This window comes from Pristis pectinata, chromosome 9 (assembly GCF_009764475.1).
Source record: "Pristis pectinata isolate sPriPec2 chromosome 9, sPriPec2.1.pri, whole genome shotgun sequence".
NCBI lineage: Eukaryota > Metazoa > Chordata > Chondrichthyes > Rhinopristiformes > Pristidae > Pristis > Pristis pectinata.
The window spans coordinates 96,523,627-96,551,233 of record NC_067413.1 but is presented as its reverse complement, the minus strand read 5'-3'; the positions used below and the strand labels follow the sequence as shown (position 1 = coordinate 96,551,233).

At 42.6% G+C, this 27,607-nt stretch overlaps 1 protein-coding gene across 1 annotated transcript in view; it reads right to left on the bottom strand.

Annotated features, from left to right (window-relative positions):
- Positions 1-27,607, bottom strand: part of pou6f2 (POU class 6 homeobox 2) — a 473,064-nt gene that overhangs the window by 8,565 nt on the left and 436,892 nt on the right. Inside the window, exon 9 of the mRNA XM_052022624.1 lies at positions 27,378-27,546. Within this exon, the coding sequence (XP_051878584.1) occupies positions 27,378-27,546 (169 nt within the window). The remainder of the gene's footprint in view (positions 1-27,377; positions 27,547-27,607) is intronic.

Below are 27,607 nucleotides of genomic sequence, written 5' to 3'. Positions count from 1 at the left end.
CACAACATTGTGGGCTGAAGGGCCTGTACTGTGCTGTAATGTCCTATATTCTATGTTGAGCAGCAATAGGACTCTGACTGAGGTGGAGACATGGAGCTAGTAAATGAGAAGGGGAATCATTTTGATCAGAGACTCAATGTCCATGATTAAGCTTTGACTTTGGCATGGTTTTTCTGCAATTGCCTGCATTCCCTGCATTCACCTGCAGGTCAGTGGGGAGTCATACGGGCAAAGCTAAGGCACCTGTCATTATGCCTGCTGTAAGGACTAACATGCACTTGTTGATTGTTGCATTAAGTACTCCATTCACACAGCTATCTTTCAATAGGTGAAGACATCATTGCAAAAGTCAGCAAAGTCATGTCTCTCATGCAGGAGATGGATTTCACCAATCTACCTGCAAGAGAGAACAATGGGTCTCACCTATTCTTGTCATACATAGAAGATAGAACATAGAACAGTTCAGCACAGTATGGGCCCTTTGGCCCATGATGTTGTGCCGACCTCTATAAACACCTACTCTATGATCAATCTAGCCCTTCCCTCCTACACAGCCCATAACTCTCCATTTTTCTTACATCCATGTGCCTATCTAAGAGTCTTTTAAATGTCCCTATTGTATCAGCCTCTACCACCACCCCCAGCAGTGCGTTCCAGGCACCCACCACTCTCTGTGTAAAAAACCTGCATCTGATACCTCCCCTAAACTTTCCTCCTCTGACCTTAAGCTGACTCCCTCTGGTATTGGCCATTGCCGCCCTGGGGAGAAGATGCTGGCTATCCACTCTATCTATGCCCATTCAGATGTATCAAGATACCTTCAGATGCATATCAAGATACCTATACTTTCTGAAGTATGAAGCAGTTTGATGGTTCCCAACGCACAGTAACTGCTACTAGCCAAGTAGTGCTCAGAGTATCGTGTGCCTTCTAGAGCAGACTTGCGTCCCATTGTCTACTTTTGTTCACTTGTGATGTGTAAGATGCAAACATTCAAATATCTGTTCTAATTGACCCACTGAAGTGTGAATATCTGCCCTGGTGTTAGGCATGAGTCAGGTGATTCATCGGTAGCTGCCTGACCCTGTCTGATTTTCTCCAATGATCACACATTCACTTATGCAAAGCCATCTTCTCAGCAGATATTAGCTGTCTGATGGTTGGAGGGCAATCTCCAGCTCTCTTTCTCTCTCTGGTGTCCTGTGATCTTTTCTCCTGTAATGGGGGAAAGAACAGACCTTTCAATGAGAGTAAGTGATGTATTGAATAGAGGGATGGACAGAGAACATTTGTTTTTGTTGGCTAGGCACATGGAAAAGTGAGCAAGCGCCTAGGCAGAATGATGGGTGTACCTGCAAAGTGAGCCGGGAAAGGCCAGTGGAGGTTGATAGTGTCAGTGTGAGCTGTACTGACTGGACTCAATTAAAAAGGGCGGAGTAAATGGGTTGGATTAACAAATGCCTCAGGATGTGACACTGTGCTGATCTAATGAGGTAATTCAACCAGCATTGGTACTGAATCCAGGCACTGGACTAAGACATACATTATTGGTGTTGACTACAGGCTTCTTGAGTCAGTCCACAGGGAATACAGTCCCTAAAGGTGCTTAATAGCCCCAGCATGGCATCAACATAATCTGATGATATCCTTGGCAAATAAATTCCATTTTCATCTGTGGGCAACTCCAGAGGCCATGAGATGTAATACTTGCAATCTGCTTTGAAATATCTGAATAGAAGTTGAGTTGTGCATGCTGTCATCACTGGTTGTGAAACCTGGAAGTAAGAGATTAGTGGAATGGCTGAATTAAATCTCCAACAAATGCTGAGAAAGAAATCCTGCATCCAACTGCTCTTGAGTTTACCTTCTCTGCTTTCAGTGCATTATGAAGTTCAAATTCCATCCGTTGTCTTTTCTTTGTCGGTTTTTGGCTGATTGCACATAAGTGATGGCCCTTATTTACTCTTCTGAGGGTACTATATAAATGCAAATTGTTCTGTTGTAATCTTGAAAATAAATGAACTCTATACATATCAGTATAGAATTACTTTGAATTCAAGAAGCCCAGTTGTAAGTTGTAAATAGGTTTTGGCAGGTTATGGTGGAACTGGGGTATCAAAAAAGTTTATTGACCTCACATATGAATCAAAATCAAGTCAGCAAGAACATTAAGAGATCTATTTTTTCAATGGGATGCAGAGAAGAAGCCCAAGTCCTCCTGCTCCATGAAGAAAGCCAAAAATAATAATAATGAAATCATGTTGTTCCACTGTTTTTTTCAGCCCCAGGTCCTCTGCCTAGTCCCATGCAACATAAGCCACACAAACTGCTTCATGGAATGCACCCATCACTCACCTAACACCAATCACTATCAACACGCTTACCTAACATTCATATGAACCACCACACCCTCATCCACTTACCCAAAGGCTCAGGTCCATATCTTACACATTATGTAAATTCAAAACTATTCATTTATGTCAGAACGTCACTGACTGGTTAGCCTGTTCCCATTGGCTCAGCAGTGTGGTGGATGAGTGACTGCCACAGTATCTGTAACCAACAATGACACGGACGTCGTTGAAGAGGGCAGTTGCTGGATATTCAGCTAAAGTCTCGGGTTTCATTACAGCACAACGGAAGCTTCACAACATAGAAGTGTGCCAGTGAAAGCACAGACTGTCAGACTTTGACCACAGAAGCTCAGTCTGCTGTCTTCATGGCTCTGGATGCTTGTGCTTAAAAAGCTTTCAAGGTGACATGGTCGATCAGCAATCTATCCTCCAACAGATTACCAGGACAACTGAGATGTTTTTCGTGGGGGAAGGGCTATACTATCAAAATCTCTCAATATATCAGCATTAAAATTCTGCGCTGAAAACCTGCACAGTTGAAACAGGAAGCAAATGGAGGACTGGAGATAGTTGTAGACACAACATTAAAAAAAATTAAAGTGACATTTTTGTATTACCCAGATGATGTCAGTGATGGGAATTTTGAGTTATGAGATAAGCCATGATCCAGGGACTATTTGAAATAGGTAAAGACTGATTCCTCTTGGGGTATCAGAGATAGGGAGTCATCAATTTGAAATTGTCACCCACAGTAAGGGGAGAGTTTAAGAGATAGCAGTGAGGTTAAGAGAGCTGTTAAAGGATAGAATACTTGGGACAGAAATCATTGGATCTTTTAGGGGAAAGGCGGAGAAATATTTGAAGCCACGGAAGGGGCAGGGCAATGGGATCAGTTTTGGTTTGCTCCAGCGTGCACTATCTGCATGGCTGCCAATGCGATAGTGCACCTTCGTCATGACCTTCTTCTTGGTGTTCCTTCACTGAGGAATGCACTTTTGGGCATCTTTTCTTTTTTTTGTCTTTTTAAGTGAAACTAAAAGTGTTTCTGTTAACGTGCTGCTCGCTGGTGGGAGCGAACGGTGGGCGATGGGAAGGGGATGAAATTACTCCGACTCCACGGTAAGTGAAGCAGCAGTCGGTGTTGTACCGTGTGGCGTGTTTACATCTTAATAACTGGCGTAGGAGCAGTCGGATTTAACCCCAAATCCACTTTTGGGCATCTGAAAGCAGAATCAGACAAGGGTAAGGTTGTAACGATGGAGGTTAGGGAGTGTGGTTAAAAAAAGGTTGCAAGTCAGAAGGGGTTGTAGAATTAGTATGAGATTAGATGTGAGGAACATTATTAGGTATGAGGATACTATTACCGTGTCTTCATCATGAACTATTCCAATAATAATCAACATCATCTCCTCCATACTAATTAGGTAATGTAACTGTATTTGTCCCCTGCTGCCTTGCACCACTTTTCTTTGCACAAGAAAGGCAAATGTATCAACATCATACATTGTGTTCAATCATGGTTGAGTAGCTGGCGGTGCAAATGCAGGCTCTGAGGTGTCATAATGAGTTGCAGTAGTGCTAAGTGTTATGGACTCAGTGAAAGTCCCTTTAAGATAGAGAGTGTGTGTGTATGTGTGTGTGGGGCGTGCTTACGTCAATAGAAGATAAAGGACGTAATGACGTTGTTGAAGTAAGAAGAAGAAGAGGAAGGAGAGAGAGAGAAGGGAGAGAGACACCAGCCTGCTTGTTTTCTCTATCGATGGATGAGAAACAATAACTGTGTTTGCCACTGAAATCCATGTATGGAAGTTGGAAGTAATCCGGTGGAGTTCACTTTGTTGCTGACCTGTAGAAGGAAACAGGTATTTGTGTGTGGACGACCACGGTTCGGATGCTTTTCGGGGTGAGGAAGTCACTACCGAGTAAACACTGAAGTGTCGTTTGGGTTTCATCGTGGAACATTTGGATTTCGTATGTACTCTCTCTATGTTTTTCTACATCTACATCTTATCTTCAGACAACGGTGGTTGTTGAAGAAGCCCTTGCTCATGTTTCACCTTATGGCTTGCGGAACTGAACTTTAAGAACCATTCCGGAACTGGGAGTTTTGGACTTTGTCACACACACACACGAAGAGTTTAGGTTTGGGGTTAACGTTCGAGGTTTAACATTCTTGAATTCTAACATACTAACATTTTTACTTTTATTTTACGTATTATCATAAGTAGTGATTAATAAAATAGTTTTTAACACTGAATCATGCTCAGTGTGTTTCTTTTGTTGCTGGTTTGTGACAAAAATTGGGGGCTCGTCCGGGATAGTTCCCAAGGTTAACGAGATTCGTCCGGGATAGTTCCCAAGGTTAACGAGTGTCGTCTGGGATTGTACCCCAGATTGACGAGATTGACGAGATTTGACGAGATCCCAGATTCGTCTGGGATTGTACCCCAGATTGACGAGATTGTACCCCAGATTGACGATCTTGCAGATGGAGAAATTGTTCCTGTGGTACGGTTAACAACCAAACCAAGGATTGATGAGTCTGAGAATGATCCAGATGTTTACCCATCATGTGCGGTGACTCGAGCTAGAGCTAGAGAATTAGCCAAGACAGACAGTACGGTGCAGTCTGATGTAGTTCCTTGTGACAGTCCTAAACAGGAAGAAAATTATGATGCCTTATCTGAGACTTTTCTGTTTTCACTGGAGGATCAACATCCTTATAGTGAGCCTGAATTTAAAGATTTGTCTTTGTCGAGGAAGGATTTTATGGTGGAACAGACAAAGGACCCTGAGTTGACAGAATTGAAAGAAAAAGCTCTCTCATGTGAGGAGATTGAAAAAGTGCCAATTGGATATTATGTCAAAAATGGAGTGTTAATGAGGAAATGGAGACCTCCCCATGTCCAAAAAAATTTAAAACTTGGTTGGAAAGAGTCTGCCAGCTAGCAAGAGAGAATTTGAAAACAAGCCAGATAAGAATGAAGACATATTTTGATAGACGTGCTCGGCCTAGGACATTCGCAGTGGGGCAAAAGGTGTTGGTATTTTTCCCTAGCCAAAATAATCCCTCGCAATCTCGTTTTTCTGGACCCTATGTTATTGAATCTCGAGTGACTGATCTAACATATATAATCAAAACACCAGATAGACGCAAGAAAACACAACTCTGTCATGTAAACATGCTAAAACCTTATTATGAGAGGGATTCAGTTGTGGCCTTGGTGGATGGTGTAAAGGTTGTTTCTAGAATGCCTGATGTTGATGTTGAGGAAGGCCAATTTAGACCAAATATTGTTCCATCGAAACTAAAAAACCAAAATATCATGGAGAACCTTGAAACGAAGTTGGACCATTTACAAGTTTTACAAAAACAACAGATGAGAGAATTAATTTTAAAATTTAAAAATCTGTTCCCAGATGTTCCAAACAGAACATCAATAATTACCCATGATGTTGATGTTGGGGATGCAAAACCAATCAAACAACACCCATATCGAATGAATGTAGAAAAAAGTAAACTTGTTGATCAGGAAATAAAATACATGTTGGAAAATGATATTATTAGACATTCTACTTCAAATTGGAGTTCGCCCTGTGTTATTGTACCTAAACCTGATGGAACTGTTAGATTTTGCACAGATTACAGGAAAGTGAATGCTGTAACAAAGTCAGATGCTTACCCTATTCCTAGGGTGGATGATTGCATAGACAGAGTGGGAAAGGCAAAATTTCTTACAAAGATTGACCTATTAAAAGGGTACTGGTGTGTTCCATTAACAGATAGAGGAAGGGAAATTTCAGCCTTTGTAACCCCTTCTGGATTGTATGAATACAATGTTTTGCCATTTGGAATGAAAAATGCTCCGGCAACATTTCAAAGAATGATTAATTCAGTGATTCATGGGTTAAAACATACAGATGCCTACATTGACGACTTAGTGACTGGGAATGATACATGGGAGGATCACATCTCTGCGTTAGAAAGGTTGTTTGAAAGACTTTCCAAGGCTAACCTTACAGTTAACTTGGCTAAAAGTGAATTTGGCCATGCCACTGTGACGTATCTTGGTTATGTTGTAGGTCAAGGCAAGCAAGCTCCTGTTCAGGCAAAAGTTCAAGCAATATCTGAGTTCCCTATTCCCACAGGTACGAGGACTGTTAGAAGATTTTTGGGAATGGTTGGATATTATCGAAAATTTTGTAAAAATTTTGCTGATATTGCTCTTCCCCTAACTAATCTTCTGAAGAAGGGAGTAAAGTTTGTTTGGACAGATTCTTGTCAAGAAGCATTTGAGAAGCTGAAAGCCATTTTATGCTACCATCCTGTGCTCAGAACACCTGACTTTGAAAAGCCATTTTCATTAGCAGTAGATGCCAGTGATGAAGCTGCAGGAGCTGTGTTGTTGCAGAAGGGTGACCTTGATGATATTGACCATCCTGTAGCTTACTTTTCAAAGAAATTTAATGAGCATCAAAAGAATTATTCCACCATAGAGAAAGAATTACTGTCGCTTGTTTTAGCCTTGCAACATTTCAGTGTATATGTTTGCACCGCTCAGAAACCATTGACTGTGTATACAGATCATAACCCATTGGTGTTTCTGAGCCGAGTCAAAAACAAGAACAGAAGGCTGTTAAACTGGAGTTTAATTTTGCAAGAGTTTGATCTCATGATAACTCACATTAAAGGCAAAGATAATGTGATTGCTGATTGTCTTTCTCGATGTTAAATGGGAAACATGTATCTGTACTAATCTGATAGTCTGTAGTTGTGTAGCATGATAATTATTAACATTACTAACTGTATGCGCGGTTAAAATTTTCTTGGGAAAATTTTTTTTTTAGGTGGGAGGTGTTATGGACTCAGTGAAAGTCCCTTTAAGATAGAGAGTGTGTGTGTATGTGTGTGTGGGGCGTGCTTACGTCAATAGAAGATAAAGGACGTAATGACGTTGTTGAAGTAAGAAGAAGAAGAGGAAGGAGAGAGAGAGAAGGGAGAGAGACACCAGCCTGCTTGTTTTCTCTATCGATGGATGAGAAACAATAACTGTGTTTGCCACTGAAATCCATGTATGGAAGTTGGAAGTAATCCGGTGGAGTTCACTTTGTTGCTGACCTGTAGAAGGAAACAGGTATTTGTGTGTGGACGACCACGGTTCAGATGCTTTTCGGGGTGAGGAAGTCACTACCGAGTAAACACTGAAGTGTCGTTTGGGTTTCATCGTGGAACATTTGGATTTCGTATGTACTCTCTCTATGTTTTTCTACATCTACATCTTATCTTCAGACAACGGTGGTTGTTGAAGAAGCCCTTGCTCATGTTTCACCTTATGGCTTGCGGAACTGAACTTTAAGAACCATTCCGGAACTGGGAGTTTTGGACTTTGTCACACACACACACGAAGAGTTTAGGTTTGGGGTTAACGTTCGAGGTTTAACATTCTTGAATTCTAACATACTAACATTTTTACTTTTATTTTACGTATTATCATAAGTAGTGATTAATAAAATAGTTTTTAACACTGAATCATGCTCAGTGTGTTTCTTTTGTTGCTGGTTTGTGACATAAGTGTGAAGCTGAGGTGAAGCACATGGACTCCGGGCATGAGTCCTGATGATGGAGATGGTTGGTGTTTGAGTAATGTGTGTGCACGATGAATAGAGACTAATGGCATGGCTGGTACGAACATGGCATTTGAAGAGATGTAGGCCATCTTCAGATGCCAGTAGTAAGCAACATCATTGGACCTAATTAGCATGGCTGGATGTAGAAACCATTGCAACGAGCAGGCAACATGAGTTGGCATGCTGCTTGCACTGCAATCAATGGGCTTTTGCAATCCTGCATCCTATCCTAGTGCTCTGTTTTTGGGAATAGCCGATATAACTCTGATCACAGAACCTAGAACAGTACAGCACAGGAACAGGCCCTTCAGCTCACAATGTTGTGCTGAACTAACTAAATTAGTAATAAAATGCCCAACAAAACTAATCTCTTCTGCCTGCACATGATCCATATCCCTCCCTTCCCTGTACATTCATGTGCTGATCTAAGAGACTCTTGAATGCCTCTATCATATCCGCCTCCACCACCACCCCTGGCAGCGCATTCCAGGCACCCACCACTCTCTGTGTAAAAAAATTGCCCCGCAGATCATCTCTGAAATTATCCTCTCTCACCTTAAATGCACACCCTCTGGTATTAGACATTTCAACCCAGGGAAAAAAGATACTGGCTGTCTATTCTATCTATGCCTCTCATAATCTTATAAACCTCTATCAAGTCTCCCCTCAGCCTCCGCCTCTCCAGAGAAAACAACCCAAGTTTGTCCAGCCTCTCCTTATAGCACAAATGTTACAAACCCCTATAGCCTCATGTTACAAACAGAATTCTAGTTTAAGACACATACAACAAAACACAACTAAAAAGGATATGCTCCAAACCTCCTGGCCAACAAAATTCCCGCAGAGGAACACGTACAAATAGATTTAGGTGACTTATTTATCTGGGCTCTTTGGTATTGGTAGGATTCAGGGGCCTTATGTGACCAAGGCAGAATCTGGGCATCCCTGTTCCAGGTAGCTGTGCAGTGCTCAAGATACATCACACATTGGGAGTAATTTTAATTCTGCTCGTCCAACAAGAAGACAACTGTTAGAAAGAGGCTGTTAAATTTGCCCCATAATTTATGCACTGGGACACCAGCACGATTTCGGTTTTCGGGATTTTAAACTATTCTACTGTTCAACAACAGTCTTATTGACAGGGTCCTTTGCTAAATATGCAGATAAAATGTTGATGGTGTAACTTGGACCGAATTGCAGTTTTGGCTGGTGGACTGAAGGGGGGGAAGTGCTGCTTTTGCTGTGGAGCGTGAAGAGTCTGGAAGAAGAGTTTTCAAGGTGAAGGCAATTGCTGCAAAAGCAAAATGCTCCAGCTGCTGGAAATCTGCAATAAAGACAGAAAATGCTGGCAATACTTGGGAAGCATCTTTGGAGACAGCAACCGCATTAACATTTCAGGTTGATGAACTTTATTCAGAACAGGGAAAAAGTAAGAAGTGAAACAAGTTTTAAGTCTCAGTGAATGGGAAAAGGGTGGAGAGGATATGAGAGAGCGTCTGTGAAGTGACGTGGGTGCTAGCTGAAACAGAGTGGTAGTGACTGGTGAGTAACAAGGGGTGAGTTGAGGAGGGGTGTAAAAGGAGGAAGCAAAATAGGTTTGAAATTACCAGTAGAGGGAGAGAAACAGAAAGCAAACTGAATGCTGGAAATGTGAGATACAAATCTGGAACGGCTGATTATTTGAACTATTGAATTCAGTTTAACCTACCGAATATTGAAAGGCCTGGAACAGAGTGGATGAGGAGAGGATGTTTCCTGTAGTGGGAGAGTCCAGGACCAGAGGGCACGGCCTCAGAATAAAAGGATGTCCCTTTACAACTGAGACGAAGAGGAATTTCTTCAGCCAGAGGGTGGAGAATCTGTGGAATTCATCGCCACAGACGGCTGTGGAGGCCAAGTCATTGGGGATATTTAAAGCGGAGGTTGATAAGTTCTTGATTAGTAAGGGCAGCAAAGGTTATGGGGAGAAGGCAGGAGAATGGGGTTGAGAGGGAAAAATAAATCAGCCGTGATCGAATGGCATAGCAGACTTGATGGGCCGAATGGCCTAATTCTGCTCCTATGTCTTATGGTCTCAATGTTCAGTCCTGAAAACTATAATGTGCCAAATCAGTAGATGGGATCACTGGAACAGTCATCTTGTAATAAAAAAATTTGATGTTTAGTTGATAATGAAGAAGATAGATTTTTTTAAAAAGTTCATTAATTTATACGATATGGGCATCCCATATTTTAATTGACCACCCTTAACAGCCTTTGAGAAATGTTGAGCTACCTTCTTGATGGCAACAAGTTAATTAGGAAAGCTAAAAGAATGTTATTCTTTATTGTCAAAGGAATTGAATCCAAAGTACGGAGGTTGTGCTTCAATTACACAGGGCATTGGTGAGACGCTATGTGGACTATGTGTACAATATTGGCCTCCTTATTTAAGGAAGGATGATAATGCATTAGAAGTAGTTCAGAGAATGGGCAGGTTATCTTATTAGGAAAGGTTAGAAGAGTGAGAGGGGATGAGTGAATCAGACAAGATCGTAAGAAGCCCAGTCAGCGTTACAAATTTCTTCTTGCAAACAGCTGGGTATCTTAATTGGAGAGCTGTCCCACAGATCAGTTGAAGAACAGGCTAATCCCTAAGTGTGAGGTGGTACACTTCGGACGGACAATCTCCAAGGCGGAGTACAAAGTTAATGGCAGGATTCTGGGTAGTGTGGAGGAGCAGAGGAATCTGGGGGTTCATATCTACAGATCACTGAAAGTTGCCTCACAGGTGGATAGGGTAGTTAAGAAAGCTTATGGGATATTAGCATTCATAAGTCGTGGGATCAAGTTTAAGAGCCGCGAGGTAATGATGCAGCTCTGCAAAACTCTGGTTAGACCACACTTAGAGTACTGTGTCCAGTTCTGGTCGCCTCATTAGAGGAAGGATGTGGAAGCGTTGGAAAGGGTGCAGAGGAGATTTACCAGGATGCTGCCTGGTTTAGAGAGTATGTAGTATGAGGTGAGACTAAGGGAGCTAGGGCTTTATTCTTTGGAGAGAAGGAGGATGAGAGGAGACATGATAGAGGTGTACAAAATATTAAGAGTAGACAGCCAGCGCTTCTTTCCCAGGGCACTAATGCTCAATACAAGAGGGCATGGCTTTAAAGTAATGGGTGAGAAGTTCAAGGGAGATATCAGAGGGAGGTTTTTTACCCAGAGAGTGGTTGGGACATGGAATGCTCTGCCTGGGGTGGTGGTGGAGGCAGGTACATTGGTCAAATTCAAAAAGTTGTTAGATAAGCATATGGAGGAACTTAAAATAGGGGGATATGTGGGAGGAAGGGGTTAGATAGGGGAAGGCGAGGTTTAAAGGTCAGCACAACATTGTGGGCCGAAGGGCCTGTATTGTGCTGTACTGTTCTATGATTCTATGATTCTAATATTCATAGAATCATATTTTACAGATAATATGCCAGATATCTTCATCACAATCCCTTGATACATCTTGGCCCATCAGCATGACAGATCCATCAGAGGTAGTGTAGTATTCAGGTGAGAGGGACTTCCTCTGGGAGACCTTATCATTGACTCCAGACCCCATTATTTCTCATGGCATCAGGTTCAACGCGGACAAAGAAACCTCCTCCCGATTGCCATCTATTGCCCTCCACCAGCGGATGAATGAGTGCCTTTCTATATTGATCAATACTTAGAAGGTGCCCTTAAAATAGCAAAGACACAGAATGTATTCTGGAAGGGGAAATTCAGTGCAATCACCCAGAGTGGCTTGGTGGAACCATCCAAGCTTGAGTACGAAAGGGCATCACTGCCAGACTGGGTTTCTGGCAGGTGGTGAGTGAATAGATAACAAGGATACTTGATCTCATCTCCTCAATGTCCCTGATGCAGTTGTCTGCGATTGCTTTGATAGGAGTTACAGTCATATAGTCCTTCTGTAGACAAAGTCCTGTCATTACACTGAGAAACTGACTCCTTGTACTGTTTGGCACTACCATCATTCTCGATGAGAAAGATTCAGAACTCAGCAGGTAATGCAAAACTGGGCCTCCATGAAACACTGTGAGCCAGTGGTAGCTACAGAAATGGGTGTTTCAATTCATTTTTGGGATCTGAGTGCTGCTGGCAGGGCCAGCATTTACTGCCCACCTCTAATTCCCTTGAGGTGGTGATGGTGAGCCACCTTCTTGAACCACGGCAGTTCTTCTGGTCAAGCTGCTCCCACAGAGGTGTTGTTGGGGCAATTCCAGGATTTAGAACCGGAGATAATGAAGGAACGGTGATATATTTCCAAACCAGGATGGTGTGCAACTTGGTGGAGAAATTGCAAATGGTGGTGTCCCCATGCTGGAATTGATGGAATGGTGGAGCAGACTTGATGGGCTGAATGGCCTAATTCTGCTCCTACGTCTTATGGTCTTATGGAATGGTTGTAGATTTAGGAGGTGTTGTCGGAGTAGCTGGGGTGAATGACTGCAGTGCATTTTACAGAGGGTACAGACTGTAGCCACTGTGAATTATAGTCCAGTGTTTAGGTTGGTTGAAGGGATGCCACTCAAACGTGCACATTTATCCTGGATGACATCAGGCTTCTTGAGAGTTTTTAGTGCTACACTCACCCAGACACTCTTGCCTTGTGCCTTGTAGATATTGAACGGCGTGGGAGTGGCAGGAGGTGAGTCACTTGCTTCAGGATACCTGCATTTAACCGGCTCCAGTCGAATTTCTGGTTCGTGGTAACCCCAGGATATTGAGGGCCTTGTTGACGGTAATGTCATTGATTCTCAAGGGTAGGTGATTAGGTTCTCTCTTACTGCAGATGGTCAATGCCTGCACTTTTGTCAGACAAACACCTCACTTACCAGCCCATGCCTGAATGTTGTCCAGGTCCTCCTGCATGCAGACACAGGTGCTACACTTGCTGAAGAATTATTGATGGAATTGAATATTATGCAATTATTAGTGAGGATCCCATTTCTGACCTTGTGATGGAAGGAAGTTCAATGATGGTCAGGCCTAAGATAATATTTAACCTTATGGTACAGAATATCCTTCACAGTACCATTACTACCACGCCAGGAGACCAACCCTGTTTTAATGAGGCATATCTAAAATGAGATACCAGCCTGGGAAAGTGGTAACATGGGATTAAATAGAAAATCCAGCAATAGATAGTTGTAAATGATCTCACAATTAATGGATCCAATCTAAACTCTGCAGTCCTGCTGCAACAAGCTGTGAATGGTGATGGACAATTAAACTGCCAATGGGGGGGCAGAAAGCTCCATAATATCCTCAACCTTAACGATGGCAGACCCTAGCTTGTGAATGCCTAGGAAGAGGCAAAAGAATTTGCCATTAGTCCCAGGTGGGTGATACATTCCAGTTTCTGCCTGATGACCCAGTAACAACACAAATTTCAGCTAAATTGATTTAGTCAGCATTACATCAAGAAATAGCAGAGACAACTGGATACCTCAAAGCCTATGGGATAAGAACACATGGGATCTGATAGCTGTATCTGGTCCTGGTTGTGGTGCTGAAGCCCTGTGTTCTGCAACTAACAATGATTCCATCCATGAAAAGTGCTTCTGAGAGGTCCATCAAATGGTACTTATCAACGAGTTGCTCACTTATGCTCAGTTTAGGTTTTGCCAGGACAAATTAACTCCAACCTTCATTGCAGCCTTTGTTCAAACAGGGACAAAAGAGTTGAATTCCAGAAGTGACTTGTTCTTAACATAGAGTCAGACAGCACATAAACAGGCCCTTCGGCCCAACTGGTCCATGCTGACCAAGATGCCCCATCCAAACTAGTCCCCTTTGCCAGCATTTGGCCCATATCCTTCTGAACCTTTCCCATCCATGTACCTGTCCAACTGTCTTCTAAAAGTTGTTATTGTACCCGCCTCAACCACTTCCTCTGGCAGTTCATTCCATATATGTACCACCAGCTGTGTAAAAAAATGTTGCCCCTCAAGTTCCTATTAAACCTTACCCCTCCCACCTTAAATCTATACCCTCTAGTTCTTGATTCCCCAATCCTGGGAAAAAGACTGAGTACATTCACCCTATCTATGCCCCTCATGATTTTATACACTTTTACAAGCCTCTCACTCTCCTACTCTCCAAAGAATAAAGTCCTAGCCCATCAATGTGGGCCTCTCAGTTGATTTATAACAGTCTTATTTCGTGGCGAGGTTGTTGACCAAGTTCATCCACATTGATTTTCACAGAGGTAATTAACAACTGGATATGAATTTGCCAGATCCTGAGCAGAATACTCGCCTACGAAATAACATAGAACATAGAACATTACAGCACAGTACCGGCCCTTCAGCCCACGATGTTGTGCTGACATTTTATCCTGCTCTGAGATCTATCTAACCCTTTCCTCCCACATAGCCCTCCATTTCTCTATCATTCATGTGGCTATCTAAGAGTCTTTTAAATGTCCCTAATGTATCTGCCCCCACAACCTCTGCTGGCAGTGCGTTCCATGCACCCACCACTCTCTGTGTAAAAGATTTACCCCTGACATCCCCCTTATACCTTCCTCCAATCACCTTAAAATTATGCCCCCTTGTGTTAGCCATTGTCGCCCTGGGAAAAAGTCTCTGACTGTCCACTCAGTCTGTGCCTCTTATCATCTTGTACACCTCTATCAAGTCACCTCTCATCCTCCTCCTCCCCAAAGAGAAAAGCCCTAGCTCACTCAACCTATCCTCATAAGACATGCTCTCCAATCCAGGCAACATCCTAGTAAATCTCCTCTACACCCTCTCTAAAGCTTTCACATTCTTCCTATAATGATGTGACCAGAACTGAACACAATACTCCAACATGAGACTGTTTTGGAATTTGTGTTTAGGAGGGATGAGATCAATGGACCAAAGGGTCTCCTGGCCGTAGAATGCCATGACCAAGAAAGCTGATGAGGGCAGGGTGGTAGACGTGGATTAAATGGATTTGAGCAAGGCCTTTGATAAGCTTCCACATGGTAGGCTGCTCTGGACGAACTGGATGACTCATGGCGAACTGGACACACAATTGGCTTGATGGTAGAAAGCAGTGTGATGGTGGAAGGTTGTCTCTTGGACTGGAGGCCCATGACCAGTGGTGTGCCTCAGGGGTCGGTGCTAGCCCCATTGTTATTTGTCATCTATATCAACGACTTGGCTAAGAATGTACAAGGCATGGTTAGTAGGTTTGCAGGTGACATTATGAAAGGCAGTGTAGTGGACAATGAAGAAGGTTATCAAAAATTACAGGGGGGATCTTGATCAGCTGAGTAAGTGGGATTTCCCTGGAGATTGTTGTAGAACAGAGGGACCTTGGAGTACAAGTACATGGTTCCCTGAAAGTGGAGTCACAGGGTGGTGAAGAAGGTGTTTGGCAGGCTGGCCTTCATCAGTCAGGGCACCGAGTATAAAAGTTGGGAGGTCATGGTGCAGCTGTACAGGACGCTGGTGAGGCCGTGCTTGGAGTATTGTGTTCAGTTTTGGTTGCCCTGCTATAGGAAAGACATTATTAAACTGGAAAGAGTGCAGAAAAGATTTACAAGGATGTTGCCAGGACTTGAGTTATAGGGAGAGATTGGATGGGCTTGGACTTCATTCCTTGAAGTGTAGGAGCCTGAGAGGTGATCTTATAGAGGTGTATAAAATCATGAGGGGCATAGATAGGGTGAATGCACTCAGTCTTTTTCTCAAGGCTGGAGAATCAGGAACTAGAGGGCACAGGTTTAAGGTGAGGGGGGAAGATTTAAGAGGAACTTGAGGGGCATCGATTATACATGAAGGGTTGTATCTGTGTGGAATCAGCTGCCAGAGGAAGTGGTTGAGGGAGGTACAATAAGAATTTTTAAAAGACAGTTGGACAGGTACATGGATTGGAAGGGTTTAGAAGGTTATGGGCCAAATGCTGGCAAATGGGAATAGCTTGGGTGGGGCATCTTGGTCAGCATGGAACAGTTGGGCCGAAGGGCCTGTTTCCGTGCTATATAACTCTCTGAGCTCTATGAACTATTTCCTACAACAATCTTTACGTTTTGGAGCGTTTTAGATGTTGCAGCAGAATTGAAGTTCCATTTGAGCAGACTGCCTGTTTGACAGGATAAGTTGGTGGTGACATAGAAGTACCCTACAATTCCACACAGAGTGACTTTCCAAAACTCAGACATCCCATAATAACAGATTATTAGGAGGGCAATGAGATATGTACACATGACTGGATGCTGAGAACCATACCTATTAGAAGTTGTAATCAAATTGCCACAAATTGTAATTAAACAAACTTGAGTTAATGTGGTAAATACTGAGATCTCATTGCTCTACTGTGATACATCTGTCTTCTGAGGTACGTAATGGTTTTGCTGACAAGGAAGAACAATATCTTTCTGTGCCGTCCTGTGCACAGGGAATGACATCAAAGGCGAAGGACCCAAAACGACCAATGGTATTTGAAACAGAAAACTGGTTATGTGTTGGGAAAGAGCGAAAGAAATAATGAACTAAACTCTACTGCACTTAGAAGAAAGGTGCAGCTCTTGTCCATTAGACTGAAGGGACCAACACCCTTATGGGCAGACCATCGAATAGGTGGTTGTATACTGCAGCTTCTAAGTGAGTTGTATGTGAAGTTGGGTTGGTAATGTTCTTTGTAAGTTTGTAATAAAAGTTTGTGTTTAGTGCATTGGGAGCCTAGTTTTCAGTTTCGTTATAAATCGTGGAGTTGGGCAGGCATCAGCTAGAGTACTGTAAGGCAGACAGATGATCAGATACCTGTTATTAAACACCAGTGGAGTAAACTAATAAATGCCGCCCATGCATTCAGTTAAATTCCAAGAGTCCATGCAAGTAAATCAGGGAATACTTAAATACACAGGCTCAATTATACCATATTTACCTTGCACTTAGAGTTCAAGTGCATTTTGCACAATAAAAACAAATGTACATATCCTGTCCTTTCTCTATATCAGGTTTTCTTTGCCGTTTAAGTTATGTTAATGGCATGATAAAGGAGAATTTGCACGTGGCATTAATGTGCTACCGGTTAATTGACTTGGCTGCAGTGACCACCCCAATTTTGTGGATAATCTGCTGTTCTCTGAGGAATATGCACAATAAAACAGATTTGTAGACGATAAGTTCATGAAGTGCACCAGCTTTTGGTCAGGTCATGTGGGGAATCCTTTGAGGAAGGAATCAGATTGTCTTAAGTCTGGGCTTACATTAAACCAGTGTACCACCATGTAGAAACTGTTTAATCTAATGGCTAAATTTATGAGATCATGGTATTGTTGGAGTCTTTACCCATCGTCCAAGTATAGACATAAATAGTGGGAATTGCCTGTTATTTTCCAGGGATAAAAATTAATGGATAGAAATTGTGAGTTCATTACTTCCTCCCTCAGCTATCCTTCATATATCATAATATTTGGAGGAATCATTTTTTTAAAATAAATTCCAACATTACAACTGTGCAGAAAAGTAGAAAGCACAACTAACATCTTGAAACACACTGAGCAATATTGCCATTACCAGCACATTTTAATCCATTATCTCTATGGAACGCACACCCTCTTTGAGAATGTGACAAGCAGGCTGGATAAAAGGGAAAATCAAAATAAAAACCTCGGATGCTGGAAATCTAAAATAAAAACAGAAAATGTTGTAAATACTCAGCAGGTCTGGCCACATCTGAGTATTCCTACATTCTTTTGTCTATAATTTTGTCTGTGTTCTCACTCGCTAACTGCTCCCATTCATTCATTCACCAGATGACCCAGTTTACAGCTTATCCCCTTGGTCACCCCAGTTTTACCCTTTCAGAGACGTCTCCTCTCCCACCCACCCTGCAGCTTAACAAGCTCCTTCCTAGTTCTGAGGCAGAATCTTCGACCTGAAACATTAACTCTCCAACAAATGCAGCTTGACCTGCTGAGTATTTCTAGCATCTTCAGTTCTGGTTAAAGGGGGAACTGGTGGATGGAGTGAAATTGGATTTACGAAAAGCATTCAAAATGGTGCCTCAGAAAAGTTTACCACTCAGGCAAGAGCTCATAGAAATTGGGATAAGAGCTTATGACGTGGACAGAAGATTGGCTAACTCACAGAAAACACGGTTGAGATAACTGGGTCATTTTAATGTAAGCAAGCTGGAACTGGTAGGTGCAACTGGGATCAGTGCTGGGGTCTTAACTATTTACAATCAAAATTAATAACTGATGTGAAGGGGAGAGGTTTATACTTAGACTGGCTGGGTTAATGTTAATGGCTCGAATAAAGGTATACCATCCTGTTTAAATGGCATTTTGGCCATCACCATCTTCAACGATGAAACAGACATCTGTTAAGTAATCATTTCAAGAGATATGGCCAAAGGAGCAAATGGAAGCGAGGCAAAGATCAAATGTAATCTGCCTGAATGATGAATATTGTTGAGTTCTTTTTGCTTATTACCAGCATCCGGAGCACCCAGCTCTCTGTTTCAAGTGGCACATTCATTACGCAAATTATTTGATGTGTAAATGAGCCAGCCAGCATTTTTGAAGACAGTCGAGGGGAGAATGTACCCACTCAATCTAGTTTTTTTTTCCCCACTGATATGGTCTATGGAGCCCAAAGTGTCAAGTTTTCAATCATCCTCATGAGCTAGAGGAACAGGAATGCACCACACAAACAGCCAGGGTGTCTGTGGTTCCAGATCTCCTGTTACACCAACTCAGAGCTGATGGCTACCTATTTTCTAACCACAGTTCACCAGAGGAACAGTTCAGGCGTTGCCCACCAACAGTCAAAATATATCCTACTTTTCCAATTGTACAGCTGAGTTTCACAGCTTGTCACAATGAGGATTGTGGAAGTCAACAAGGCATTATCCACCCTGCCTTATTTAAGAGCAAAATAACTATAGAAGGCATCGGTATTTGAGATCTTATAAGCTCCTTTGCACTATCAAGCTCTTATTTTACAAGCCAGGTTTGAAATAATCCGATTTCTCTTATGTGCTTACTGCTTTAAACTTGCTGCAGTCTTTGAAAGGTATCTAATTTACACAGTACTGTGAGTCTATCTGGCAAGAGGAACTTGCCATAATGTACAAAAACGTAAAGTGACTAATTTAAATAGTGATCTCTTTGACAGGATTGAATAAGTAGTGTAATCTTCTGTACCGAAATTCCAGACAAGACAAGACAGTAGGGAGGGTCGAACTAGTCAAGGGATCCTGTGGTGTACAAGTTAGAGCTCTGTATGCAGCAACAATCAATGCAATATAATGGAGAGTTATTGAGCAAGGCCATTTTAAACTGCATGCTCAGTGCCCCCTACTGTGATTCCTCATAACACTGATCTTAAAATGTAGGAAAAGCACTTTCCCACCCTCAGGGAAGTGCATCAAAAATACAAAATGTTGAAAGGAATAGAATTCCTGGCCAGAAGCAGAATGAATTAGGTGAAGGAGAACGAGCTGGCTTTTGGTGATGCTGGAATCTTTGTCTTGGCTGGAGGTAAAGATGAAAGGAGTCATTGGATATTGGGGCGAAAAACTGTAGATGCTGGAAATCCAAAATGGGAAGATTGCTGGAAGAACTGGCAGGTTCTTGCATGAATGGGGGGAGAAATAGAGTCACTATGGAATACAGCGCAGGAAAGTGTGGGGTTCTGCATTTTGGTAGGAAGAATAAAGGAAGACTAGTTTTTAAATGGATACAGAATTCAGAAATTGGAGGTGCAAGGGGATTTGGGAGCTCTAGTTCAGGATTCCCTTAATGTTAACTTGCAGGTTGAGTCGGTAGTAAAGAAGGCAAATGCAATGTTAGCATTTATTTTGAGAGGAGTAGAAGTGGGGCAGGCACGGTAGTGTAGCGGTTAGCATAACGCTATTACAGCGCCAGCGACCCGGGTTCAATTCCGGCCACTGTCTGTAAGGAGCTTGTACATTCTCCCCGTGTCTGCGTGGGTTTCCTCCGGGTGCTCCGGTTTCCTCCTACATTCCAGAGACGTACGGGTTAGGAAGTTGTGGGCATGCTATGTTGGCGCCAGAAGCGTGGCGACACTTGCGGGCTGCCCCCAGAACACTCTACGCAAACGATGCATTTCACTATGTGTTTCGATGTATATGTGACTAATAAGGAAATCTTATTTTATCTTAGAACATAAAAAGCAAGGATGTAATGCTGAGGCTTTATAAGGCATTGGTCAGACCACATTTGCAATATTATGAGCAATTTTGGGTCCTGTATCTAAGGAAAGATGTACTGGCCCTGGAGAAGGTCCAGAGGAGGTTCATAAGAATGATCCTAGGAATGAAAGACTTAACCTATGAGGAGCTTTTGATGTCTCTGGGCCTGTACTTGATGGAGTTCAGAAGTGTGAGGGGAGATTTCATTCAAACCTACCAGATACTTAAAGGCCTGGATAGAGTGGATGTGGAGAGGATGTTTCCATCAGTAGGAGAGTCTAGGATCCAAGGGAACAGCCTCAAAATAAAGGGACGTTGCTTTAAAACTGAGATAAGGAAGAATTTCTTCAACCAGAGGATGGTGAATCTGTGGAATTCATTGCCACAGATGGCTATGGAGGCCAAGTCATTGGGTGTATTTAAGGCAGAGATTGATAGGTTCTCGATTGGTAAGGGGGTTAAGGGTTACAGGGAGAAAGCGGGAGAATCGGGTTGGAAAAAAAACAACCATGATTGAATGGCAGAGCAGACTCGATGGGCCGAATGGCCTAATTCTGTTCCTATATCTTATCGTCTTATGGTCTAACATCTCAGAGAAATTATTCGTCATCAGAACTGGAAAGGTAAGAAAATGACTGTGTCTTAAGTTGCTCTGAGTACAGGTGACCCCTGCATTATGGCAGTTCGAGTAATCTTATGGAATTCACAAATCACAACCAAAAAATTTGAGATATGGAATAAAAATTCACTCATATGGAATTTATGTGAGAAAAAAATAACTAAATAAACACAAAAATGTGAAAGAAGTAGCAAGCATTGCCAAGTTTGGTCAAAGGTTCATGTTACGTAAAATCGTGATATGGATGGTTTTCTAGGAATGCAACTGGTCCGTAATGTGGGGTGTACTGTAGGCTTCTGAGACTGATTTGCCTTCAACAGACATCTCAAATACTGGAAATATACCTCCATAAAATCCTCCATAGTTACTGGAAGGATAAGTGAATCAACATCAGCGTCCTCTCCCAAACCAACTTTCCCAGCAATGAGACAAGAAAACATTTGATAAGGTGCCACATCACAGGGTATTGTGGAAAATTTAAGCTCATTGGGTAGATGTTAACATGGATAGAAGATTTGCTGGCTAAGTGGAGACAGAGTAGGCACAAATGCATCTTTTTTGCTAGTTGGCAAGATGTAAATAGTGATGTGTCACAAGAATTAGTGTTGGGGCCTCAACCTCTTTTACAATTTATATCAATGGTTTGGGTGAAGGTACTGTATGAATGGTTGCTAAATTTGCTGATAACACAAAGGTAGCTGGGAAATTAAGTTGTGAAGAGAATGTATGGAGGTTACAAAGGTAATAGGTTAACTGAGTGAGTAAAGGTTTGGCGAATGGAGTATAACGTGAGAACGTCCATTTTTGCAGGAAAAATAAAGAATTAGTGTTTTATCCAAATGACGAAAAAGTGCAGAGTTAGAACATAGAACATAGAACAGTACAGCACAGAACAGGCCCTTCGGCCCACAATGTTGTGCCGACATAGCTATTCCCTCCTACCTACAGAATGCCCATATTCCTCCATTTTTCTCTCATTCATGTGCCCATCCAAGCCACTCTTAAAAGCCCCCAACGAATTTGCCTCCACCACCCTATCAGGCAACACATTCTAGGCATCCACTAGTTTCTTGGTAAAAAACGTACCCCTCACGTCTGTTCTGAACCTAACCCCTCTCACCTTAAATGCATGCCCTCTGGTATTGGACTGAGATTCTGAGGGATCCAGGTGTCCTCATGCATTTATCAGAAAATGTTAGTTTGTAAGTCTAGAAAATATTTTAAACAAATGCTTATTGCGTAAGTCATGTGCACGCTTGCAAGCCGCTGAAGTGCTTAATGATCGTTAGGATGGTCAATGCCTGTGTTGCTGCATCTACCACCGCCAGTGAGAACACCCCTGTTGTAGACTGCCTTCTCCGTAGAAGTTTGAAAATGTCAGTGTACTGCCAAAATAATTATTTTTCCTTGAAAAGCCTGAAACCATATGGCATTCCTAACATAGTGTGCATGGTGTAGGTGTATCTTCAAGAAAAGAACTGTATGCACCATGTAGTATGACTCTGATACGTTAATGCACCATTGCTGCTGTTAGTTGAGAGATGATCTTCAATAAAGGAGGTTTTGTTTATAGTTTTACCTCCATTAATTGCCTTAGTAAGCAGCAACACCAAAGGGCTTACAGACACTACTTTGGTATTGAGCTTGGGATATTGCTGTTAGAGGGAGTAGCAAGTAAATGATCCAACGTGCAGGTAATAGATAACAGAGTTGTTTAGGTCAGGCCATGAAGACAACAGGCAGTAGATGTGGTGAACTTATTGGGCACTTTGAAGAATATGAGTGGTTCAGCTATTTTCCCTGTATATCCGAGGACTGGAAACATGCACTCCCTGACAGTGAAGGCCACCATCAAGATCCCAAGGAAGGATACAGAACCGAATAATGCAGTCACACAAAAAAAGAGGAAGCCCCTACTGTTGCTGATGGAACGACCAGAGACATGTGAGATGCCGGTGGATCTACGAACAGTTGCAACATTTTGGTTATTAAAAAGTCACAGTTATGATAAATGGTCATCCAGCAAAAATGGTGATTGACGTGGGTGTGGATTGCTTATTGATGGGTTGCAATACACAAGGGCAGTTGTAAGCACGACTCCTTTGATGGACTGCAGGACTATCCAGTAGATGTATGTTGGGGAGGTCTTGCATATTCCGGGTGAATTGTCATGCACTGTCCAATACAAAAGCATGCCAAGGAAGCTGCTAATGATGACAATTGATTACACGAGACAGCAGATTCAGATGGGGAAGTACCGACTGGTAGTGATCCACAATATTGGCATGGCATTTGTGGGCCTCTCTTGACTCAGTATGAGCACCTTTTCCTGACTTATGTAGTGGCATTATTGGTTTCAAGACCTCTATTTACCTTTGTGCAGGAACCGAGTCTCATGTTATTAGCTGAACCAGTTCTCCATGTCTTTACACTCCTAGTAGGAGTAAGGCCTGTACAAATTAGAAGAAAATGGGCTTTTGGTGGAAGTCCAACATAGTGTCCTGGCTACCGCAATGGTAGAGGTCCTCAAGGTAGAAAAAGGTGCTCAGTTATTGTGGGAACCTAAGGTCACCAGAACTGTTGATGATGAGCGGTATTCACTCCGACATGGCAAAATTTACTTGCGGAGTTGACATGATCTCAGTGCCTGAGCAAGTTGGATCTGTTTACCTGCAGTTGAATGTGGACTCAGTGAGTAAAAGCTACCTGACCATTGATATGTGCAAGGCGATGTGAATCGACACCAAGTTCCCGTATTGAATTAAGTCAGTCTGCAATGGATAAAATGCTGCAAGGGATCCCTAGGTAGCTATGCATCAAGATGAGATTCACACTCCACAGAGTTCAAAGAATACTTAAAGATGCCAGAGGAACAGAATATATGGCTGAAGTAGAATATTTGTGCATTTATGCAGCCTTGAAGTTGGGATTCAGAATTGATCGGAATATGCAGAGACCTGTCCAGGAAAAGGTGGTGATAGTGCTGGATACTAGAGACCCTACTAACATTACTGAGAATTGCTTTTTCCACGGGGATGCTTCAATATTATTCTACATTGTTCCGTATCTGGCCACATATTGAGTTCCCGTCACAGGTTAACACACAAAGTGTGACGTGGCTCTGGGATATAGCAGAAGGTACATCAGCTCCAGTGAAGTGAGCAACGATTAGTACTGAGTCATCTCTGGCTCATTACAACTTGCAGAAACCATTCCAGCTTCACCCTGGTCATGGACTGTAAATGGCCAGTGGGAATCTTTGGGCCAAAGTTGGCCATTGCTACTGCATGACTGTAACAATGGCTGTCTTGCATTTGGATTACTCTATCGAGTCTTGCAATGGAAGCAGAGGGGTGCAGTGGGTGGACTGGCATGGCTGCCTTATGAGGAGGCAACAAACAATTTGGTACAGGACATTTGTCAACAGCAGGCTGTTGACAGTTTTCTAGGGCCATCTGTTGAGAAGTTCCTTTCGGGTAGTCGCATGAAAATATCTTATTTGGATGGAGTGGGAGTGAGTATTGGCATTGGTATTGGTTTATTATTGTCACTTGTATTGAGGTACAGTGAAAAACTTGTCCTGCATACCGTTCGTACAGATCAATTCATTACACAGTGCATGGAGGTAGTACAGGGTAAAAACAATAACAGAATACAGAGTGAAGTGTCACAGCTACAGGGAAGTGCATTGCAGGTAGACAGTAAGGTGCAAGGTCAAACAAGGTAGATTGTGAGGTCAAGAGTCCATCTGATGAGCCCAGATCAAACTGCCAGCAAGGTTGTCTGAAGTGGGGCACTGGGTGGTGGTTCTGAATGTCCTTTAGGTGTCATGCTGAAGGGTGTTCCTGTTCTGCATATGGGAGAGAGGCTGACAGAGTACTGGTCAAGATTTATCAGGGCATTGAAAATCTGGTGTCTTGCTCAATGTGTCAGAACTTCAAGCCTCAGCTCATTCCTTCCAGCAGGGTGCATATTGACTTCTTCTCATTGGGAAAGGACCATTTGGCTGATACCCACTTGAAGTGGTTAGGATTGTGTTTTCATTGGGCAGGTATGGTAGTGTAGTGGTTAGCGTAATGCTTTACAGCGTCAGCAACCTGGATTCAATTCCGGCTGCTGTCTGTAAGGAGTTTCTACGTTCTCCCCGTGTCTGCATGGGTTTCCTCCAGGTGCTCCGGTTTCCTCCCACATTCCAAAGGCGTACGGGTTAGGAAGTTGTGGGCATGCTATGTTGCTGCTGGAAGCGTGGCAACACTTGTAGGCTGCCCCCAGAAAACTCTACGCAAAAGATGCATTTCACTGTGTGTTTTGATGTACATGTGACTAATGAAGATATCTTATCTTAATTGTGTTCTTTCTTGTAAAAATTGCATATAATTTCTGTTTAATTTATGTTTTTCCTGTGAATGCTGCTTATCTGATGCTCTGTGCCTGTGAATGCTGCAAGTAAGTTTTTCATTGCACCTGTGCACACATGTACTTGTGCATAGGACAATAAACTTGACTTTGAGGAGTATTGCCAGTCAGGTTTCACACCTCTAAAGGTCAGTTTTTGTAACACATGGGCTTCGGGGTTGGGGGTGGGGGGAGGGAACTGGTTTCCAGTAATGGTCCACAGTTCAGGTCGGCACAGTTTGTCATGTTCCTCCTTTCTAATGGAACCTGGCATAGTTTAACACCTGCATACCATCCAGCATCTAGCAGGGAGGTTGAATGGTCTGCCTGAGCAATGAAGGAAACAACAGCACACCAGCTATTGGACAAAGGGTCCCAGTGGTTCATATATCAGCTACCATTATTCTGTTCAGAGACAGAACTACCCCACACTCCACCACAGTTCCTTGCCTGAGTTACCAGCATATCTCTGGTCACAGGCACTGCTGAGTGAGGTGCAGCCTAACTTGAAAAGGCAGTTGGAGGGGAAAAAAAGAGGACCCAGAAAGGGTGGCACAGGTCACAAGGTCAGGAGAGATGGTTTCAGGTAGGGCCAATATGAGAATGCTCTGACCAACAGGTCGTGGAGGATTGTTTACACAGAGCTCTGGGGAGACTGTAAAAGTACTGGGAGTCAGGAAATAGATGGTGAAAATGTGTGACAAATGCCGAAAGTGTATGTTGACCAACCAGTGCAGGGATTTGATACCCAAGTAGATGGAGACGGAGAACATGACGTGCAGGATAAATCCGGGTTTGAATACAGGACTGGTCCTATGATGCAGCCATTGAGCTGTGATCTGCAGATGGAGATGACCCATCAGAATTGAGGGCATTTGGAGTGGGCATTTCAGGGACAACAATGGCAGCTTTCCAACCAAAGAGACCTTATAGATTCAGGTGGTTGATGGAGAAGATTGAATTTATACCTGTTTGAGTTGAAAAATGACAATATTTAACCTCTCTATAAATTTATATAAGGAAATAATTGATAGTTTGTATGGGGTCATTTCCTTTTAAAGGGGACACTTTGTATATAGTGAAAGGATACCTAAAAGATCTGCATGTACCGTGTGCTATGACTGTGATAAAATAGTGTACCACTCATTGCTGTTGAGAATTGACTGTCCGTATTCAAGAATGTTTTGTTGATAGCTCCATCTCTGTTACCTCTGTCTATCTTGGTAAGTGGCGACACCAACAAGCCTACGAAGTGATCTGTTTTGCAAAGGATAAGCTTAGATACATATCAACATTGGAAATACATCCATCACACCATCTTGGGTGATGTAGAGTTGACATGGCTATCACGGTATTTGGCCTTACGAACATACAACAGTCCTATCATTTCCTTTAGCATCTGCAGCAGAAGTTGGTGCTCCTTGAACTTGGCAAACTTTGTTGACACGTGACCTAGTCAAAGGTCCTTAAGGTGAACGCGGAAACCCATCATCAAAAATGAAAGTTGGGAATTCAGAAAGAAATCATTTATCTAGAGGGTGGTCAGAATATGGAACTGACCATCAGAAGGACTACTTAAGGTGAATAGCATGGATGCATTTAATGGGATGCTGCTTGATCACATGCTAAGAAGGAAAAGAAGATTATGTCGGTTGAGTGAAATAAAGAGCGGAGAAAGCTTGTGTTGAAGACCAGCAGTGGCAAGCTGATCTGTTTCTGGACTGCGAGTTCAAAATAATTTTCTGCACTGCGAAGCCAGAAGTTGTGTTCCTCACCTGTTCTACATTCAAACTGTAGGCTACTGCTAGCTACCCTGCGGCCTCTTCATCTCAACTTTCCCTGCTTCCAATCTTGAATATTACCTTGGCATGTCACAGATATAACTGATATTACCTATGAAGCTGTGAATGTTACCGAGAACATACAGGGCTATACTGACAAGGCCAGTGGACTAATTTGACCATCTCTGCTTCATGATCCAATTTCTAGACCATTGCTTCTGACAGAAACATTTCAGTTATTTTAATAAACATAAAAAAGTTATATCTTAAATGTTAACATTTATAATGTCCTATTTCAGTTGACATCAATTGCATTGTTCAGAATCGCAATGATAGAAGTTGCAGTTAAACATGTTTTGACACACTCACCAAGCATACTGGTCAAATTCCAAAAGTCACAAAGTACTTAGCTACCTGCAGATGGCAGACTGGCTGTATGCTGGTCCCTCAGTGGCACTTAAGGCCTGTCCAACCTGCGTCTGTGTCAGACCAAGAGACAGACGTCGAATTTTAAATGCTTTTGCAAACTCACGAATTTCTTCAAGGTTCACTCCATCAACTTCACTGGCTGCTGTTTGAGGATCTGCAGTGAGTGCGTAAACAAAGTGTGTCAATGAATCAGGGAGTAAACATACAGGGATATA